Raw genomic sequence first — 18481 nt, 5'->3', positions numbered from 1 at the left:
AAAAGAAGGTGAAAATAACTTCAGAATCATGTAGAGATATAAGAATTTATACCAAAATGTACCTAAGGTATGCTAGGAAAGAGAAAGTCAGAAACAACATTAGTAGATCTATGGTAAAAAAACAAAAATAAAATAAAAAAAAAAAACCAGAACAAAAAACCAAACCAAACCAAACCAAAACCAAAACAAAGCAGAAGAGTTAAAATTGGTTGAAATGGGGTGAGGGGAAGACCCCAAAGCTGCAAAAATTAGTCTTTCAACTCAGTGTATGAACTAGGATGATTTAATGATTCAGGGAATCTCTACTTTGCCATATGATTCTGAATTTCAATTGAGAGTCACCCCTATCTACTGAGATGTCTGCTTTACTCTGTAAGCATGGGTGGTCAGTAGATCGAGAGAGGTCCTCCTTCCCCTCTACTCCGCCCTGGTGAGACCCCATCTGGAATATTGTGTCCAGTTCTGGGCCCCTCAGTTCAAGAAGGACAGGGAACTGCTGGAGAGGGTCCAGCGTAGGGCAACAAAGATGATTGAGGGAGTGGAGCATCTCCCTTCTGAAGAAAGGCTGAGGGAGCTGGGGCTCTTTAGTTTGGAGAAGAGGAGACTGAGGGGTGACCTTATTAATGTTTATAAATATATAAAGGGTGAGTGCCACGAGGATGGAGTCAGGCTCTTCTCAGTGGCAAACAATGATAGGACAAGGGGTAATGGGATCAAGCTGGAACACAAGAGGTTCCACTTAAATTTGAGAAAGAACTTCTTCTCAGTGAGGGTAACAGAGCACTGGAACAGGCTACCCAGGGAGGTTGTGGAGTCTCCTTCCCTGGAGACATTCAAAGCCCACCTGGACACATTCCTGTGCGACCTCACCTAGGCGTTCCTGCTCCAGCAGGGGGATTGGACTAGATGATCTTTTGAGGTCCCTTCCAATCCCAAACATACTGTGATACTGTGATACATGAGAAAGTGATACGAGGGAAAATTATAGTAAATGGAGCACAGAGAAGCAAGAACTTCCTAAAATACTCATAACAACATCTGGGACTTCTAAGGTTCACAATGTATAAAAAAGTATATCCTGGCTTTGTGGAATACTGAACTGTTTATGTTAATGTATTTATTTTTTTTTTCTTAATAGATAATTAAACTACCACAGGGTTCAGATAAGCAAAATAAGTGTGATATGCACCTTCATTTCCCACCCGAGCTTCTCACATATTCAAGCATTGCTAAAAATAATGCTGTCTCAGAGAAGGCTGCACAGTCTGGACCACAAGGTAATGGATTCAGACTTTCATGTTTGTATTCAGGCTTTCATTGGAGACATCCGTAGTTTCATTTCAGCGTTAGCTAGTCATTATTCTTCTTGTTAAGTTAGATTTTGCTCATTCAGATATTGGTCCAACATGTTTTATAGCTGGAATACTGTGATTGTTGTTATTAATGTTGCTCAACTTTGTTTTCAGTTGTGAGCAATTTAAACCAGCCTCATTGCTGAGGATGAAACTTTCCATGCTGGCCTCTGCTTGAAGCTGAGTAATGCTTGGAAAGTTGCAGCAATAATAATTTGGGTGCTTATAACACCAGTCTTACAGGAATAAATAAAAATGAAAAGGTACTTTTTGTCTAATTATTTCTGGAAGAACTCTAGAACAGGTACTTCAGACTTGGCAGGGAGACAGTTCTGGAATCAGAGACATGCCTTATGCTACTCCCATGAAATTCCACTAATATTCAATCAAGTGGTAACCCATAGGAAAGATGAGGTATCCTTTTCTTATGTGTAGCAGATCTCCCAAGAAGTTTTATTAAAAAATTGCTGAATGTTACTTTCAGACTGAGCATCCTCCCAGGCCTCTGTGAGTCTCCTGATCTACCTGCATTGAAGACATAATTGACCATATTGCAATGGACTCAGAAATTGCTCCTCTTCTGTTAGAAATCCAGGAATGAGAAGAATGGCAAGACACTGCCATTGATTTTTCTTTTTTAGCATGTGGGATCTGTCATGGACAAAAAGAATTATTTTCTGGTATGCAGACGTTCCTATATTCCCTCTTGTTTAAGGAAATGAAGGATGCAGCCAACCCACAGATTGTAGTGTCTGTGTGAATATTATGTGCAGACTCAAAAGGGAGATTTAGTTCTTCAGGGCAGAGGTTCCTTGAACATTAGAAAACAGCAGCAGTGATGCACGGTAGAAGACACTAGTAGAAGAAGGAGGAAACTAGTAGAAGAAGGAGGAGAAAGAGGAGGATATTGGATGGAAAGAAAGAGAGCAGATAACCAATCGTTTAGCGTGGTGAATGTGCAGCTCAGTTTGGAAGTATAACATGAGAAGAGTTCAGTGGAAGTACTTTTTAGACAGTGAGTGATGGTTTAGGACACTTTTAGGCTAAGCAACAACTGCACTGTGATCAAAGGCTTCTATATAACCAACCCAATATCAGAAGCACAGGCGTACAATAATACATTGTACTGAGCAGTAAGGTCCTTTTTGTTGGCGTGTATCTTCTCCATATCTGCTAAGATGCTTCTAGATGCAGCACAAAACCATGAATAGCAGATCCGAAGGTGAAGTTGCAGCCAGTTTCCCTCAGCATTGAGGAGTTATGAACAAGGTCTTAATAAATCAAACTTATAATTGTTTGGTCCTATCTTCAATCTTCACATATAGGCATAGAAGGTACAACTAAATAGGTCGCACTTCTGGAAACACATGGAAAAATGCGTGATACTCAGTTTGAGAAGTCCAGGAAGATACGTTTATAAAAACTGAGAAAGAGCATTAACATATGCCCTATTTTGCATGCAGACCTCTGAAATATACTGATAAACTGATCATGGAAGATCTGCAATTTCCATGCCAAACAGATTTGCACTAACAAAATTTCTAGGAGTAATTTTTTGTATTGTTTATATTTATTTATTTTTCTTGGAGCCTTCTTTAAAGATATTATTAGCTGCTAATATCCCCCATGGGTTTGTTTTTTAATGTATCTATGCAATGCTACAGTATGCTGTTTCTGCTGGTGATATGTTGCTAAGAGATTTAATAATGAGTAAACAAACACAACATGTGGTAATCCATTTCAAATTAAAAGTTTATTAAACGCTAGCTTGATGACTTTCTGGCTATTTACAATTAAAGGAGCAAACCTTAGGGAACTGGAGATCACGTGGTGAAAATCACGACTTCAACATTTCCAACAGAAAAATGTGTTTATGATCTGTGGCAAGCTGTCGCACATTGATATGCTCTATAAATACTATATTATATCTGTTAAACTACCAAAAGCAGAGGGGGGAAGCTCTGTTAAAGTGACATTAAGGTTGAGACACAAACCAGAGAAAGCAAGAATAGTCTAAATGAAGACTGGTGCTCTGTAACTCACTCTGCTGCAGTAGTCTAAATAGTGAGTGATCTTACGTATCAATACCATATGTGGTCCTGCAAGGTATAAGCTAAATAGAGCAGGTTAGGAGATGGTGTTTTAACCTTCACTTCAAATTTGTCTCGGTTTTAGAAGTTTAAGACAGAACCTTCATATTATTTCCATTAACTTCAGGCTACATTATTCTTTTAAGCCACAGCTCTGCCTTGGGCTAGGTATGACTCTTCCCTGTTGCACAAGATCTCTCTTTCAGAATACAACGCAAAGAAATGCAACTTAATACCTCCCGTTCTACCTCCTTTGTAGGTCACAGATTCCCATTATCAGATCTAGCGTGTCTCTTAGTTCAAATCATATCTTCTCTTCATTCTTTTAGAGTGGAACAAGACAGTTTCCACTTTCATAACCACCATCCTTTGCCCTTGTTTTAAAAAAAGCCTCTCTTGTTGATCTGTTGCCCCATTAAGGGATCAACAGTCTCTGTCAAGAAATAAATGACAATTTCTCTGTGGAATTTATTAGCCATTGTTGTGTGGAAGGTGGTAACAACTCTAATAGAAGTACTATAGGTAGGAAAATTTGTTGCGGCTACCAGAAATGTTGCCTTCAAATGCATGAAAGCTTCATAAATGTGAATCTCCAGTGTTTTAACACTAAATATGCAAATTCTTCTTCAATCCACAGGAAGAATCCCCTTTGACGTTAGTGTCCATAAAAGAGGAGATTTACATCTATAAAATGTCAGCATAACTCAGTCTTTTGAAAGTGGCAGCTCTTTCAGAAAAGTAGTTGGACAGCAGGCATATATTTTTTTCTCAAGTTCGAACACTTTTAGGTCAGACTTAGGCTCACTTGGGAATTGTTACTCTGCACTTGCTGGGAACATTCTTCCATGTGCTTGCTCTTCTGGCTGTGATCTTCCTCTGACTTGACATGCAAACACCTACCTGTGCCCATCAGAAATGGGATCAAAAAAACAGGCAAATAGAAAACCAAGGATGATTTTACTCTCTTTAGTTTGTAGAACTGAAGGAAAACCTTTTTCATTCTAGTGACTTACTCACACCTCTCTAATATTAGCCAGTTTGTGGGGAGAAGGTGGAAGAATGGCTGAGAAGGATTAAAATACTGAAACAACTTCTTTCTAGTGCCAAGTTGTGTGCACTTTTTGGTCAAATTACAGCAAAAATCACTACCTGTATCAAAATAGTCATGACCAATTGTACATCTTTTTAAGCAGAAGTTATCCCAAGCACTTACAGTGTGAAATCAAAATGGGAATTTTGCTTATCCTCAACTGTGTTGGAGGAGAGGTCTTATCAGCTAAGATTTTCAGGGAAAGTGTTTGAAGGTAACCAGGCTAGTTTCGTCCCAGGAGCAGGATGATCTGCCATAGTAGAGCTGTGACACAGGCTAATTAGCTTGGGTATGGTGTTCTGTTAGCATGACTACACTGCTCCCAGTATCTGGGCTGCCAGAGACATTTTGTTGCTACTGCTTTGTTGGGTAGATTTGTCACATAAAAAGACTCTCATTACATGAGCTGTCATTTTGACTAAACACCTATGTGCTGATTTTCTATGTGTCTGTAACATTTTCTTTCCAGAAAGTTTGCTTGTTCCCCATTTCCCCCTGCTTTACTATACTTTGAGAATGCAAAGAAAAGAGCAACACAGCTGTTTGAGTATGGTTTTAATGACACTTATTTTCTTATGATAAGCAAATAGCTCATTTTTTTCCTAAGCTTTATTTTTCCATTCCCCACAAGGTTTGCTGTCTAACAGCAGCACATGTGGCTCATGTGCCCCATGCACCTACCAGAAGAAAAGTTAGACTAACTGAAATATATTTAGTTCCCGAACTGTGAACTTATAATTAAATATTATACAGGAGGATCACTTTCAGGTATATATTTTATCTGATTACTGTACAATTTAGAAAATTTTTTTTTTTTGTCTGTCTACCTGCCTGGATGTTAAAAATAAGGTTGGTTTGTACCACTTGTCTGTGGCAGTCCTGGAAACTTGCTGGAGTTGTAAAGCTTTAAACAGTTGCGCAAGTCTTTAATTGTAAATTAGTTTTGACAGGACTGCTAGGCAAAGGCCTGGCCCATCCCATGGTGATGCTAGCCGACAACCCCTTACTGCTCCTGGAGCAAGGAAACATGTGGAAGGAATTGTTCTTTTACATTTCACAGCTTGTCATTTCCTCTGCAGGGCAACCTCTGACCTCTCTAAAAGATCCTGACACCCATAAGGGAAGTATTCCCACTGTTGTAAAGGAAGTGGAAAAGCAGTTTAATGCTGCGAAAGGAGGAGAAGCGCGTGTGTCAGAAGAAGCTGGGAGGAAAAGAGAAGAGCATAAAATGCTTCCAGCAGGTTAGGACTTTTATTGTGTTGTTTAATTTACTGAAAGTTTGCAAATAGAGCTGCTTGGCATGTGTGTAAATACCGCCATCTCTCTTCTCCCTTGTTCTGTGATATCATCTCATCATTATTTCACTAGGCAAAGGAAGCGGTGGAAGAGTTTAAATCAATTGTGAGGGATCAAAAGCAGCTTAGGCAAAAAAAAGAAGTGGTGGGCTCCTCTGTCTAAAAAGTATTAGTAGGCCAAATGTGTTAGTAATTACAAGGTGTGTGTAGAGTGCACTGACAACATTAGATTATGGCTGGTGTTTCTGTGACATTTTTACATCCTTTCATTTTATTTGGTCATTTATATCCATGGATCACAACATGTTGCTGTTAAGTGCTTGGGAAGTATTTTTTTCTTCCTGTAACATGTTAATAGCCATATGCTTGGTTAATTGTGTTGCGCTAAATTGCATAAGAGAGCCTCTCTGTATGAACATCAGGTAGCGTTTACTTGCCTTGCAAGCTGCACCGTTGCAGTATTTCATGGGTTTTGTTTGTTAGTTTGTTTTAATTCCAGGTAAAATGTAAGTGTCTGAGAATTGAGTAACAGAACCCTTATGTCCTGTCCTAAACTCAGATACCATCATGATAGCTAGAAGCAGATTTACCATGGGATGTGAAGATACTGGGGGTTGCAGACAGGCACCTGCACTTAACCTGGGTAGTGAATTGTGTTCTCTGTCACACAATGAGAAAATAGTTCTGTGGGCATGGAAATGGCTGCTGCCCATGCTTGCAGCCGTGCACATTCCCCAGGTGCTAGCCAGCCCTCCTGGTCAAGGTACCGAGGCTTAGGATGAATAGGCAGACCTGAGATCTACAGTTGTACCCATTGCTCATGACTCTCCCAACCATCACAAACAAGACAAGGGTCAGCTTTCATGTTAAGGAAAGGGTTATTCACACTCTCTTGACTGGTGGTTAGAGAGAAACAATAGTTACAGAAGTGGCCTGATTTTGAAAGATACTGAATTACTACAACTTTTATCAAAGCAAAGTTAGATTCAAAAGACATTATTTTGCAGAATCAGAGGACCTGACTCAGTATACTCTAATCTATTGAGGATTTTAAACCAGATCTTGCATAACAGGGAGTCTACCTCAACTACAAACAGATATCCAAAAACATCCATGGTTTTGATTTAGGTGAAAAATCTTTTTGCTTATCTTTATTCACAAGACAACAGAAGTTTTTTTATGAGCTTTTATACTTGTTAAACCTGTTTCATGTTAATTTTATGCAAAAGTTTGGTTTCAAAAGGCATATCACTAGAGCATAGATTTTTCTGTGATGTAACACTGTCAGTAATGTACCCACTAAACTCAATACCTGCACCCAGAACAAGGGAGGGGAAAAAGCTTCATTTTGAAATCTCCAGATAATTTCTGCAGAACCATGTATAAACTAGGATTTTTACTGTAACTGATGTTTAATTTGGAGCTTCAACAGTGCCTGCATTTTCCTACCCATCAATTCTCATCCCAGCAGGCAGCTGTTCCCTAGCCTTCCTCTCCTAAGAAGCCTGATTCCTGTTTTCAAAACCCCAGTTATGCATGTACCACAGCAAACCCCCTGGAAATACATTAAAAGTTTCCTGAAATTTTTTTACTCAAGCTGTTACAAGGATCTTGCATTCTGCCCATTTCTGGGATTTGACACCACTTCTGTTCTTCCTTCAACCCTCTGCTTGGTTACCTTTCTATGGCACATCAGGACAAATTTTTAGCCACTTACTTTGAAAACTACCAACTCAGAAGGATTCTTTTGCTCAATGTCTGACTTCTAAAACAAATTGAATGTTGAAAATTGAATATTAAATATTGATCATATTGAAGATCTTGAATTCAAAACCTTCTCTGCATTTGTGGAAAAACTTTGGGGGTAAATTGTGTCCTTTTGTGACATCAAAAACATTTCTGTCTGAACAAATCTTCAGAATAACACCTAAGCAAAGATGGCATCAGGCTAACCAAGGAGTTAGTGTACTAGCAATAACACTCAGAAATTTATTCAGAACATACTAATATGTGCCCTCCATATCATAACACCAGACACAGAGACAGATGAATTGTAGTTTTATCATTATCTTTGAAGAGAACACTTTTCATTTGTTAAAATATGCTTGTGTAGGTGAGAAATGGTTTTGTTGAGAGGATTATATTTATGTTCACAGCCACTTCTGAAATAATTTAATGAAAACCGGTGAGCCTTTCTTTCATATTTCTCGTAGTACTACAATGAGGTTCTTCTCCTTATGACATGCTGTTTGCTTCTACATAACAGCCATATGCAGATGCAAAAATAATTATTTAAACCAAAAAACCCAAAGCTCTTCTCATTGGAAGTTCCTCATGGGTGCCATTTTAAAGGGAACAAAGTGATATTGTAAAATGAAGATTGCTTGCCCTTCATTTTTTTTGACAGGTAGGCTGAGTCTCAGATGGCTGAAACTTCTCTTTCTCTGCTGTCCTTTTCCTCCTCTGAGCATGCCTGTATAAAGGATTGGGCTGATTCTTGCAGATAGGGTCAAATTCAACTCTCACTTACAGGCTGAGAAAAGATCTTAGCAATGCTTATAAATATCTCAAGAGTGTGTGTCAGGAGGATGGGACCAGACTTTTTTCAGTGATATCCCGCAATAGGATGAGGGGCATAAGAGGTTGCATCTAAACATGAGGAGAAACTTCTTTACTTTGAGGGTGCCAGAGCACTGGAACAGGCTTCCCAGAAAGGTTGTGGAGTCTCCTTCTCTGGAGACATTCAACACACGCCTGGACACATTCCCTGTGCAATCTGCTCTGGGTGAACCTGCTTTAGCAGGTGGGTTGGACTAGATCATCTCCAGAAGTCCCTTCCAACCCCAACCATTCTGTGATTCTGTGATTGTGCAATCCATGTAATCCAAACTCTTCTCCCTTCTGACTCCTACCACAGTTTGTTTTCCCACGGGCTGGGATATTACCAGGGAGGGAATCCAGATAGGATTTTCATGCTGTTTTCTCTTTCCCTGCTGTAATTTAACCAAGCTGGTGATTTCTTTGTCTGCTGCCCCATTCCTGGATGGCACCACTCTAAAATCCTTTCTTCCTGACTGAAAGAGAGGTTGCAGCCATCAGAAGGGAATGCGCTTCATCTTGCTCTACTTAGCCGCCATAAAGGTCAGAAGTATTTCCTACCAAACCCATGTAATTTCCTAGCTGTGCTGTTTCTTTTTGTCCATATTTAAAATAAAATAAATTTTCTCTTTCCCTCTCTCCCTGAATACATCAAAATTTTGCAGTATCAGCTCTTCATGTAATCTCTGAAAGTTTCACATGATAGAGAATCTGATTGCCACCCCTCTCTAACCACATTTCACAAATGGTGTATCTACGTTAGAGTTTAGGTTTTTAGGGCACTTTTGAAGTGAATTCACTGCCCCAGTTGCTGCTCTCTGGTTCACCGCAGTGTGATCTTTGAGAACAAGCACTTGAGTCCTTTAGGCTGAAACTAAGCAATGGGTTGTGCTTTGGGTCTGTGTATCGGGTATTAATGGACCATCAATTCCCAGAACCAGACAAGAGCTATCTGATAGAAACTCTTCAACACACAGTGGGGTCCCCAGTGTTTAGTGGTGTTCTCCCAGTCACTGATTTAATTCTACAGATCCACTCCTGTTGCACCACACTGCTTGTTACAAAAAAGGATAGTATTTATTGTCAGAGAGTATAGCTTCAAAACTGAATGTAGAGGATAAAATAAAGGTTACATTATACTCTACTAGTAAGAACCAGTAAGACATCCTCCATTATAAAGGTCATGCTACTACTCTCAGCTATTGCTCCAAACTTCTTCCATTCTGTTTAAAAAAAAATAGAAAAAAAGGTCCCAGCTGAATTCGGGGACTTGACATAGGTGACACTTTTTTCATATCCCATATCAGGTGTGAGTTGTGTAACATCTAAACTGTTTTGTTGGGACTTAATATCACCAAGAAATAAGACTGCTCTCAGCATTTTAGAGGGTGGAAACAAACCTAATCTCACCATACTTTCCCAAATCCACGCATTACTGTTATTGTGCCCATTCCACAATGGTTGTAAAAATTGTCACCTATTTTTATCTATTTGTCTTATACTAATGTACAGCATTAAAACTATTCCGATGGAGTCTTTTTTTAATACCTGATTAGCATTAGATTAAGAATTTTGTTGTCTTTTCCAGTCCCTGGTGTAGTCACAATTTTCCTGCTGTTATGGATATATTTATTGACTTCCAAATAAGCCTATTCACAGAGAATTTATACATGTCATTGCACCTTTATCATAGCAATGATATCTGGTTTTGATCATTATTACTTGGTACTATTTTCTCTTCCTCAAATTGTTCATTGTTATAATGAATGGTATTACATTCCCCTGTCAGGGAACAAAAGGTATTTTGAGTCAATTTGCTGAAATATTCACTGCTAAGTGCTATACCTGGACAAAGTTGACACCTTTGACATTTTCTAAAACTGTAAAAATAACTGTATTTAAGATATGATTTATGGGTACTGTATATCAAAAGTATTTCTATGTTATTACACTTTCTGATGCAACTGTCCCAACTCCTTCAATGAACGAATTGCTTATAGTGCAGCTAATTAATGCTTTATTAGTTTTCTGTGGTCAATTATAACAAGTTATAAAAAAGTAAAATGCAATTTAATAATAAAAAACTGTGTGATACTTGGTTGTTTCTCAGAACTGCTTTGTTTTGTGCATGTGGAAGAAAAAATTTCTAGATTGCTCAGTTTTATAAGACACATTTCCCCCCACTAAGAGCAACTCCTATGATTAAAAAGTAGACTGGAGTCTTTAAATGTCTTGCTGATTGCTAGCCTCTATTAAAAACTTCTTAAAATAATAGATAGGTTTAATTCCTCAAGCCAAAGAAAAACTATATCATCTTAAGTGTTTTCCATATTTATTATATTGATGAGACTTGGCTGCAGAGAAAAAAAAGGAAGCAAAATCTCTTGTATTGCAAGTTTTAAATGTACCAGGCTAAGGTTTACTTAATTAGAACCTCCAGGCAATAAAGGAGCCCTTTTTTAAATTCTGTGAATCTTAATATGCTAAATAATGCAAAGCTTCAACTCTTCAAGCATGAGACACACATCTGGCAGCTTAACATTTAAATTACAGGAAAAAAAACCACTTCAGTAGTAATTTTCATGAAGAAAAGAATGGGAAATGTATTACAACTAAATTTAATTTCTTTTCAGATTTTTCATCCTGTCTAATTGCAAGCATTTCCCATCTTCTTTATTTATTTTCATACAGATTTTTTTCTCTACTTTTTATTGATCTTTAATTTGAGCAGCTTCTTACTGTTACAGCCATTGAAAAATTACATTGTGTTTTTACTTAGAAAAAAATGTTCAGAGAAATCTATGAGGAATTAAAATAATGAGCTCACTGGTATAGAAAGAAAAGAGCATTCAGAGCCTTACAAATAAAATATAAAAAGACCATGTCGTGATTAAATAACAAACTTGAGTTCCTTCTCCCTCTCATTTCTTAAATGTAGAATATTATTAGTTTCTTTATTATTTTTATTGTGCTATTTTTTGACCAAGTTAATCACCACCTGATTCACCTCCAAAAACTTTGTCGAAGTCTTCATTATTTCAGCAGAGGTATTTCGAAAACCATTTTGGTGAGCCAAAAAAAAAGATTTTTAAAAAATTGAACAACAAAGAAATCCACAGTAACAATTTTTACAAGTGTGTGTTCTTTAAATATGGGTTTATGGGTTCATACATGTATCACATATATGGAATATGTGGAGACAATTTAAGCTGTTTGTACTGCATGTGTGCATATGACATACCAAGCTGCTATATTTTATACATTTTCACTGATTTCAGTAGATCTTTCACCAAGGGTGACATAAAAACCTGCAGACACCTCATCCACTATGAATGCTCAGCATATGTACACTTATATGGGTGTGCATATATAAAATAAGAAACAGAAAGATTTCCATAGCTATATACACAAACACACAGGCTCAATGCTGTGATGTTGTCTATATGTGTATTGTATATCTACAGCTATAACACCTAAGAGAAGATCCTGCCTGTACTGTGATTTTAAGTACACTTGACTGTCTTCTACTGAGGGGATGTGGAAGTAATTGGAAAAAAAAAAAAGAAGAAGTGAAATTAATCAGTAAGCATGTTCTTGGTTTATCCTCCATATGTTGTACATTGAGAAGTGTAATACAGATCTTTATTTCCATTGCACCACTGCTTTTTATGGTGTATGAGTACATTTTTTTTTCACTCCACAGGTCACTGCTTTTCAGGAGTTTGAGGGACACGCTACTTGAGTAAACACTGTTTAGAAAACATGAGTACTTTGGATCCCTGTGGCTCATTCTTGATCCACAGTCATGCCTATACAAGAAAATGAATTTATTTCTCTTTTCCAAAGAACACGTCCTGGGATGTTTAAAATACCCTTTGCTGTCATTCTTTTTGTGTCTGTTATTTCTTTATTTCTCCGTTTTTCCCCTGCTTTGTATCTATGCAATTGTTATTTCCAGCACCAGAGTATCTGAAGTCTTCTCTGCATTTCTCATCCCAACACCTATTTATATCTAGGGCAGAAGGGAAAAAGTTACCTTCCTGCGGTCATGCAAAATCTTGGTGGGAGAAGAAAAAAAACCTATCTCCTTCCTTTCCAAAGATTTGTCTTATGCACTGATTTTTTTGCTTGTTTTTGTTCTTGTTACAGAGGATGATTTCTACCAAGAGTGCTGCTGCAGTGCAGACAAGCATTGTGGGTCATTTTGGCCAAAGGAAGGCCAAGGAGTTCATGGCAAGGTAATCGCCTCAGTCTGAATGTCACGATCTCACTTAAAGTGCATCGTGAGCTTCTACCTGTGCTATTTAGGATTGATTTGTGGGCTTGCTTGTTGTTGTTGTTACGTTTCTTTAATCTATCACTGTGAATTTTGTTATAGCTACCGTAAGACTTCACATGGCCAGTAGTAATGCTGTCTCCTGCATAGATCTATAGGGAGCTAATCTTTCTAGCAAAGGAATTTCAAAGGAGTCGTAGGAATGACCAGCCAATAACCAGACAACAGCAAATTGATCCAGGCTGCACAGCATTACGATATTATTTCAGTAATGTTTAAACACAAGATAGATTTCTTAGGCATTTATAACCTCCAAGCTCCCATGTTCTTGTGTGGAAGACTCCATACCATCAGATACTTCTAGTGTACTTATTTGTAGTATCTTGGTCAAGGACATAACTTGTGAACAAATATTGTGTCATCAGTACAAGTTACCATGAAATCACATCTACATCATGACAGCACTTTCTGGGTGAGATACTACTTGAACTTTCCAATTTAATGTAAATCGTGAGAATTAAAACGCGAAGAAGACTCTCTATTCCTAATAATTGCTTCTACCTGAATTATCTGTTCTAGATTAGATATTTTCCAGTGAAGGCTGCGCTTTTTCTCTGTAAGCATTACTCCACTTCCCTCATTAGATCAGCATGGTTGAAGTGAACTACAACTGCCAGCATGAATAGTCTAATCTTTCTGGCAAATTGTCTCACTCTGTTCTAGGTGTATGCTGAAATGTATTTAATGTTTTTAATTGCCCATGGAAAAAGTCACTACAGTCCGCAGAATACTCACGAACTTGTGTATTATCTGTTTATAACTGTTTGTGTCCTGTGGCACAAATACTCAATAGTCAGGAAATATTATTGCAACTTTGACTCTAGTAGTGTGATGATCTATATGCATCTGTTGGCAAAAAAAGACTGGCCAACTGGAAATTCCCTCAACTTTGAATGACTAAGTTTTCAAATGATTTATTACTCCAGGGAGGTAATGACAACTTGGAGAAACTAGTGTTATATATAAACGTAACTGCAGACCTATGTGTGCATGTATCTGCTTATGTGTGTAGACTTGTATCCATAGGAAGACCAGTTGAAGGACTGATGGAATCGGTGTAATGGGCAAAGCAACCCAACCCATGGGAGTGGCAGAGTGAAATTCATTTCCTACAATCCCGTAATAACACATTACCTTTGGAAAAAAAAAAAAAAAAAAAGCCATGGTCTTACAGGAACCTCAGTTTTGGGTGGCTCTCAAAGCCACATTAAAGTGACCTGGTTTCAGTAAGGTGTGTAAGCCCATGTGTAATTCAGCACTGTCTAGTCCCTTTGGACTCAGCAAAATGACTCACAAGCTGACAGTTATTGACATGTTTAAATAGATTTCTGAACTGAGCCTCTTATGAGAATACCTCTGCACAAAAGAAATGTGGAGCGTGTGAAATCTCCTTTCAAAGGCTGTAAAAGCCCCTCTTTTTTTTAATGGGATGAATGAACCCTTAAGTTCAGAGAGATCCTTGTTTTAGCATGTTCAGGTTTTAGACACTTGGTCTGAGTTATGTCATTTGGGCCTACTTGTATCTCTGGAACTGAAAACTGTCTTCTAAATACTTTTTACCTAACAATCATATATTGGAAACAATTACAAACTAATGTAATGAGCAGATTTAAAGCAGAAGACAGAAATCCATGTGGTGGATTATTCTCCTCAGCTGTCCCTTTTCTTTCCATACATAGAAATTTTTTTTGCATTTATTTTTTTCTAACAAAAGCAAATAGAAAGAACTTTGGGGCTGACCTCACCTTTTTGTGAATATAGGATGTATCAGCAAAATCAAAGGTACTATTGGTTTGCACACCCCTTCCACCCCCGACTTCATCTATACTATGGAGTTGGAAATAGTCTCCCACTGAGTATTTTCTGAGTGATTGACATTAGAGTAAACTTAGTTTTTGTTACAATGAATGTGCACACTGTTACATGTATTCAAAGTATTGAATGGTGGCTATGAAGGACACAATGCTTTTGGTTAGTGATTTCTGAGAGAAGCAAGATATATTCTGTGGCCATAATCCCATCCTCAAACAGATGACTGAAATTCTGCTTTCATACTTCAGGTAAGATCAAACACAGTCTCAGAGAAATTCAGTCAGTAATACTCTTTGTCTTAAATAATGTTTTCCATACCTACTTTACACAGGGGCAATTTCATGGAGACAATGTCAATGCAAGCAAGGTACATTGCACCCACTACCTACTCTGAAATCTTGACTTTTTCTCGGGAATTAAGTTGGGCATTCACGTGGCTAAGGGAAATGTGATGTTATCTGTGGCTGTCTGGTCTTAGTATTTGAAAACAGCTTTGAGTGCACTACGCACTTCTACTCTGCCTTAGCTGTTCATGTTTACGTAGAGTTGCTTTTTGACAATATATTCCATTGCTCGTGGCAGCTTTTCCAATGACTACTGAAAATACAATGATTGTATTATGTTTACCAGTAACCATATTTAGCATTATGTAGGTATGGATATAAACCTCTGTCTGTTATGTCCATAAGCCTTAAATTAAAGTACAAAATGTGGATGAGGTCTATGGAATCCAAGCTTCAGAATACAAATTTGCCTTTTAGAGCAAAATGGTTTACCAAGTTAAAAAAAATGCATAACATCTTTGTAGTTTTTATAATTAGCAAAGCATACAGTGATGTGACTACATCTAATGCCAATGCTGTGTTCCCTGGAAACATTGAGATTTTTTGAGATTTACAGAGTAAACTTGGATGTTATGTTCATTACAGATTTCATAAATGCAAAACTCAAAAGGGTCTTAAATCACTTAGGTTAGTTTCTAGTATAGGCTAGAAAATTTCAACCACTTGCTCCGTAAAATCATCATCAAGGGATGAAGAACCAACTTTTCCATTTGTGGATATCTCTTAAGTGTATACTTTCCATCTTCCTGTCTAAAAGAAAGAACAAAAATGGAATCCTGTTTCGAGTTCAAACATAACTGGTTTTAATTTCCATCCCTTTGTTCTTTCTGGGCACGTTCACTAAATGTTAGCAAACCCTTTACAGAGTTTGGTATTGTGCCTAGGAAGATAATAATAGATAGCTTCATAAAGTCACCTGCAGGTGTCTGTTTGGTAAGTTATGACCTTATTGCAACTCTTAGTGGACTTGATGTTTGGCGCTCTGTCCAGTGGAGATCACACTGAGCATGCAAGGAGCCTGATGGTTGCTCCAGGGAGAAGTAATTCCAGTACCAAATCAGGCCCTGTGCATGCAAAAATGTTATTTCAGGGATGAACACAGGTTAGGGTTCTGTACTTTATAGCTCAAGGAGTAGTTTAAATCAACATAAACTGGCATCAGCTCTGGAAGGCGCAGTACTGTCCCTCTCCTCCCTTGTGCTGGAACCAGCACAGGGTGGCCTGGATCAGAATGGATCCAGCTGAGAGCTAACCCAGTTAATAAAAGGAAAAGAGAAGAAAGAGGCCAAGCAGGGTTAATTCTTTTCCCAGATCAGTTCCCTCCACATGTTTTGCCATGTGGATGTCCAAACTTTTGTGCTGATGGAGTGTGGTGTGCAACAGAGAAAAAAGCAAGCAGGTAGAGGAAGGCTGTATGACTACTACCGGTGTCAGCACAAACTTATGCCTCCTTGAAAGGGTTTGTCAAACCACAGCCTTATAGAAACATAAGTCAATTCACTGAACAATACTCTGTGTTCTGTTCTGGGCTCCAAAACTTAAAAGGATGTGAAGGTCCTTGAATGTGTCCAGAGGAGAACACCAGATTTGGTGACAGGGCTAGAAGGAATGTCCTATGAGGAGCAGCTGAGGACTTTGGACTTGTCTAGTTTGGAGAAAAGAAGGCTGAGGGGCAACCTCATTGCTCTCTACAACTTCCTGAGGAGAAGAATTGGAGATGGAGGTGCTGATCTCTTCTCCCTGGCATCCAGTGAGAGGACGTGTGGGAATAGTCCAAAGCTTATTTACTGAGAAGGTGGTCAAACCCTGGAACAGGCTTCCTAGAAAGGTAGTTGATGCCCCAAGTCTGACAGTGTTTAAAAGACATTTGGACACTTAAAAACATGCTTTAACTTTTGATCAGGCCTGAATTGGTCAGGTAGTTGAACTAGATGTTCATTGTAGATCCCCTCCAAATGAAATAGTATATTATATTCTAAAGTGTTTTGATCCAGGTTTGCCAATGCTGCTTTCAAGGTTTGTTTTAGAATGAGTAAAATGGAACTACAAGTTGAAAACTGGGTGAAACTGGCAGCTCTTACTTTGCTAGCTGTGCCCAGCTTACTATTCTAACATTATTCTGACTTGATTTTTCTTTTCATTTAAAGATTGACCAGAATACACCACTTCACCAATGTTATCAAGAAAAATCAGGTCCTGGGAACAATGCAAGCCCAGAAGAAGGGAAAACATCTACAGAAAGCAATTTTTACTTGGAGGAGTTAGAGAAATACACTTTTTCTGTGTGGTAAGTAATAGGAGCATCAAATAGTTTCACAACCCAGAAGTATGCCTTGTTATTCTTACATTATAGAGGTATCTACATTCAGATAAATGTTATTAGACTGTAAAATCCAACACATAGGTTGACAATTACCTAAGCAATATCAGTTTGTCCACTTTGTGTATGCATGTTCTAATTATGGTGTCATATGCTACTTTCCCACAGAACTAATTTTTCTCTGTGTGTGCTATTTATTTGTGTAAATATTAAGTATTTGGTCACTGGGCCCCCTGACCTTATTTACAGCATGTGGACCCTGTCTGAAGTTCAGAATTACCGATTTTCTTGTGCTTTCCTTCCCGATAGAACTTTACAAATAAGAGTTACTTTTCCTTCACAAAGTCATTGTGAATTAAGGAAGGGGTGTTATTTCACGTTCACAGATAGTGGTGAGATAAGATATTTAAAGCACTCATAAGTAACCAAAGACTTGGATTTTCTTTGACTACTAGTATTATTTATGATTGAAGTTGATTAGAAAAAAATTTGGAAGCATTTTTTTCTGAGAAAGCAAATTTGATATTGCTGTGTTGCTTTGAGAAGCTGTGTCAGTGGAAGAAATGAAACAGGTTTTCTAGCAAAAACTTCTCAGCATTTTAAGAGCAATACAGTACTTTTCCTGGATATTACTTTAATTATTATTGCTTTTCTTTGTTATAAATTACATATATGTGGAATGATTTTAAGTGAAAAGAAAAGTTAAAGTGAAATTAAAAAGACTACATCAAAATGAAATATTTTCCTTTACTTTTAATTAGTTTTCCTGGGATTTCATCTTCAAGGTAATTGCAAAAGTTGGACAGTTATCTATAATAAGCAGAAAACAACGAAGATGCAGTCCTTCATTAAATGAAATGATCTGATAGTCTTTCACATAGCTCTGTATTGTCTTTTGAATGTTCAAAACCCAGCTGTAATGTACATCTCTGGCACCTATGGTCTTCTGCAAATCAGCCTCTAGAGTTTCAAATAAAGCACCCAGAAAATGAATGTTGGACTAGGATGGATATCTGAAAACTTAGTATTAAATGGCTTCCCCATCATAACATTTGAAAGCAGGATTATTTAATCAGGCAAACCAAGCAGCCTTCAGTATCAGTAGTCCTGTTGTTCTCTGCTCTCACTTGCCACATTCACTTGGTGCCTTTTTAAAGTCTGGCAGAAGGTTAGGTAAAAATCCTACAGACACAAGATGCATTTTCACTACAGAAATCTGAACTCAACTGCAGAGATGGTCAGCC

The 18481-nt window shown here is 37.9% G+C and overlaps 1 protein-coding gene across 1 annotated transcript in view; it reads left to right on the top strand.

Moving 5' to 3' along the window:
• LOC136097754 (uncharacterized) overlaps positions 1 to 18481 on the top strand; it is a 190710-nt gene that overhangs the window by 83751 nt on the left and 88478 nt on the right. The window contains exons 14-18 of the mRNA XM_071805503.1: positions 1139 to 1277; positions 5612 to 5773; positions 6387 to 6590; positions 12575 to 12663; positions 17065 to 17204. Of these exons, the coding sequence (XP_071661604.1) occupies positions 1139 to 1277; positions 5612 to 5773; positions 6387 to 6590; positions 12575 to 12663; positions 17065 to 17204 (734 nt within the window). The remainder of the gene's footprint in view (positions 1 to 1138; positions 1278 to 5611; positions 5774 to 6386; positions 6591 to 12574; positions 12664 to 17064; positions 17205 to 18481) is intronic.

Source organism: Patagioenas fasciata, chromosome 2 (assembly GCF_037038585.1).
Source record: "Patagioenas fasciata isolate bPatFas1 chromosome 2, bPatFas1.hap1, whole genome shotgun sequence".
Taxonomy (NCBI): Eukaryota; Metazoa; Chordata; class Aves; order Columbiformes; family Columbidae; genus Patagioenas; species Patagioenas fasciata.
This window is presented reverse-complemented; position numbering and strand designations above follow the sequence as displayed.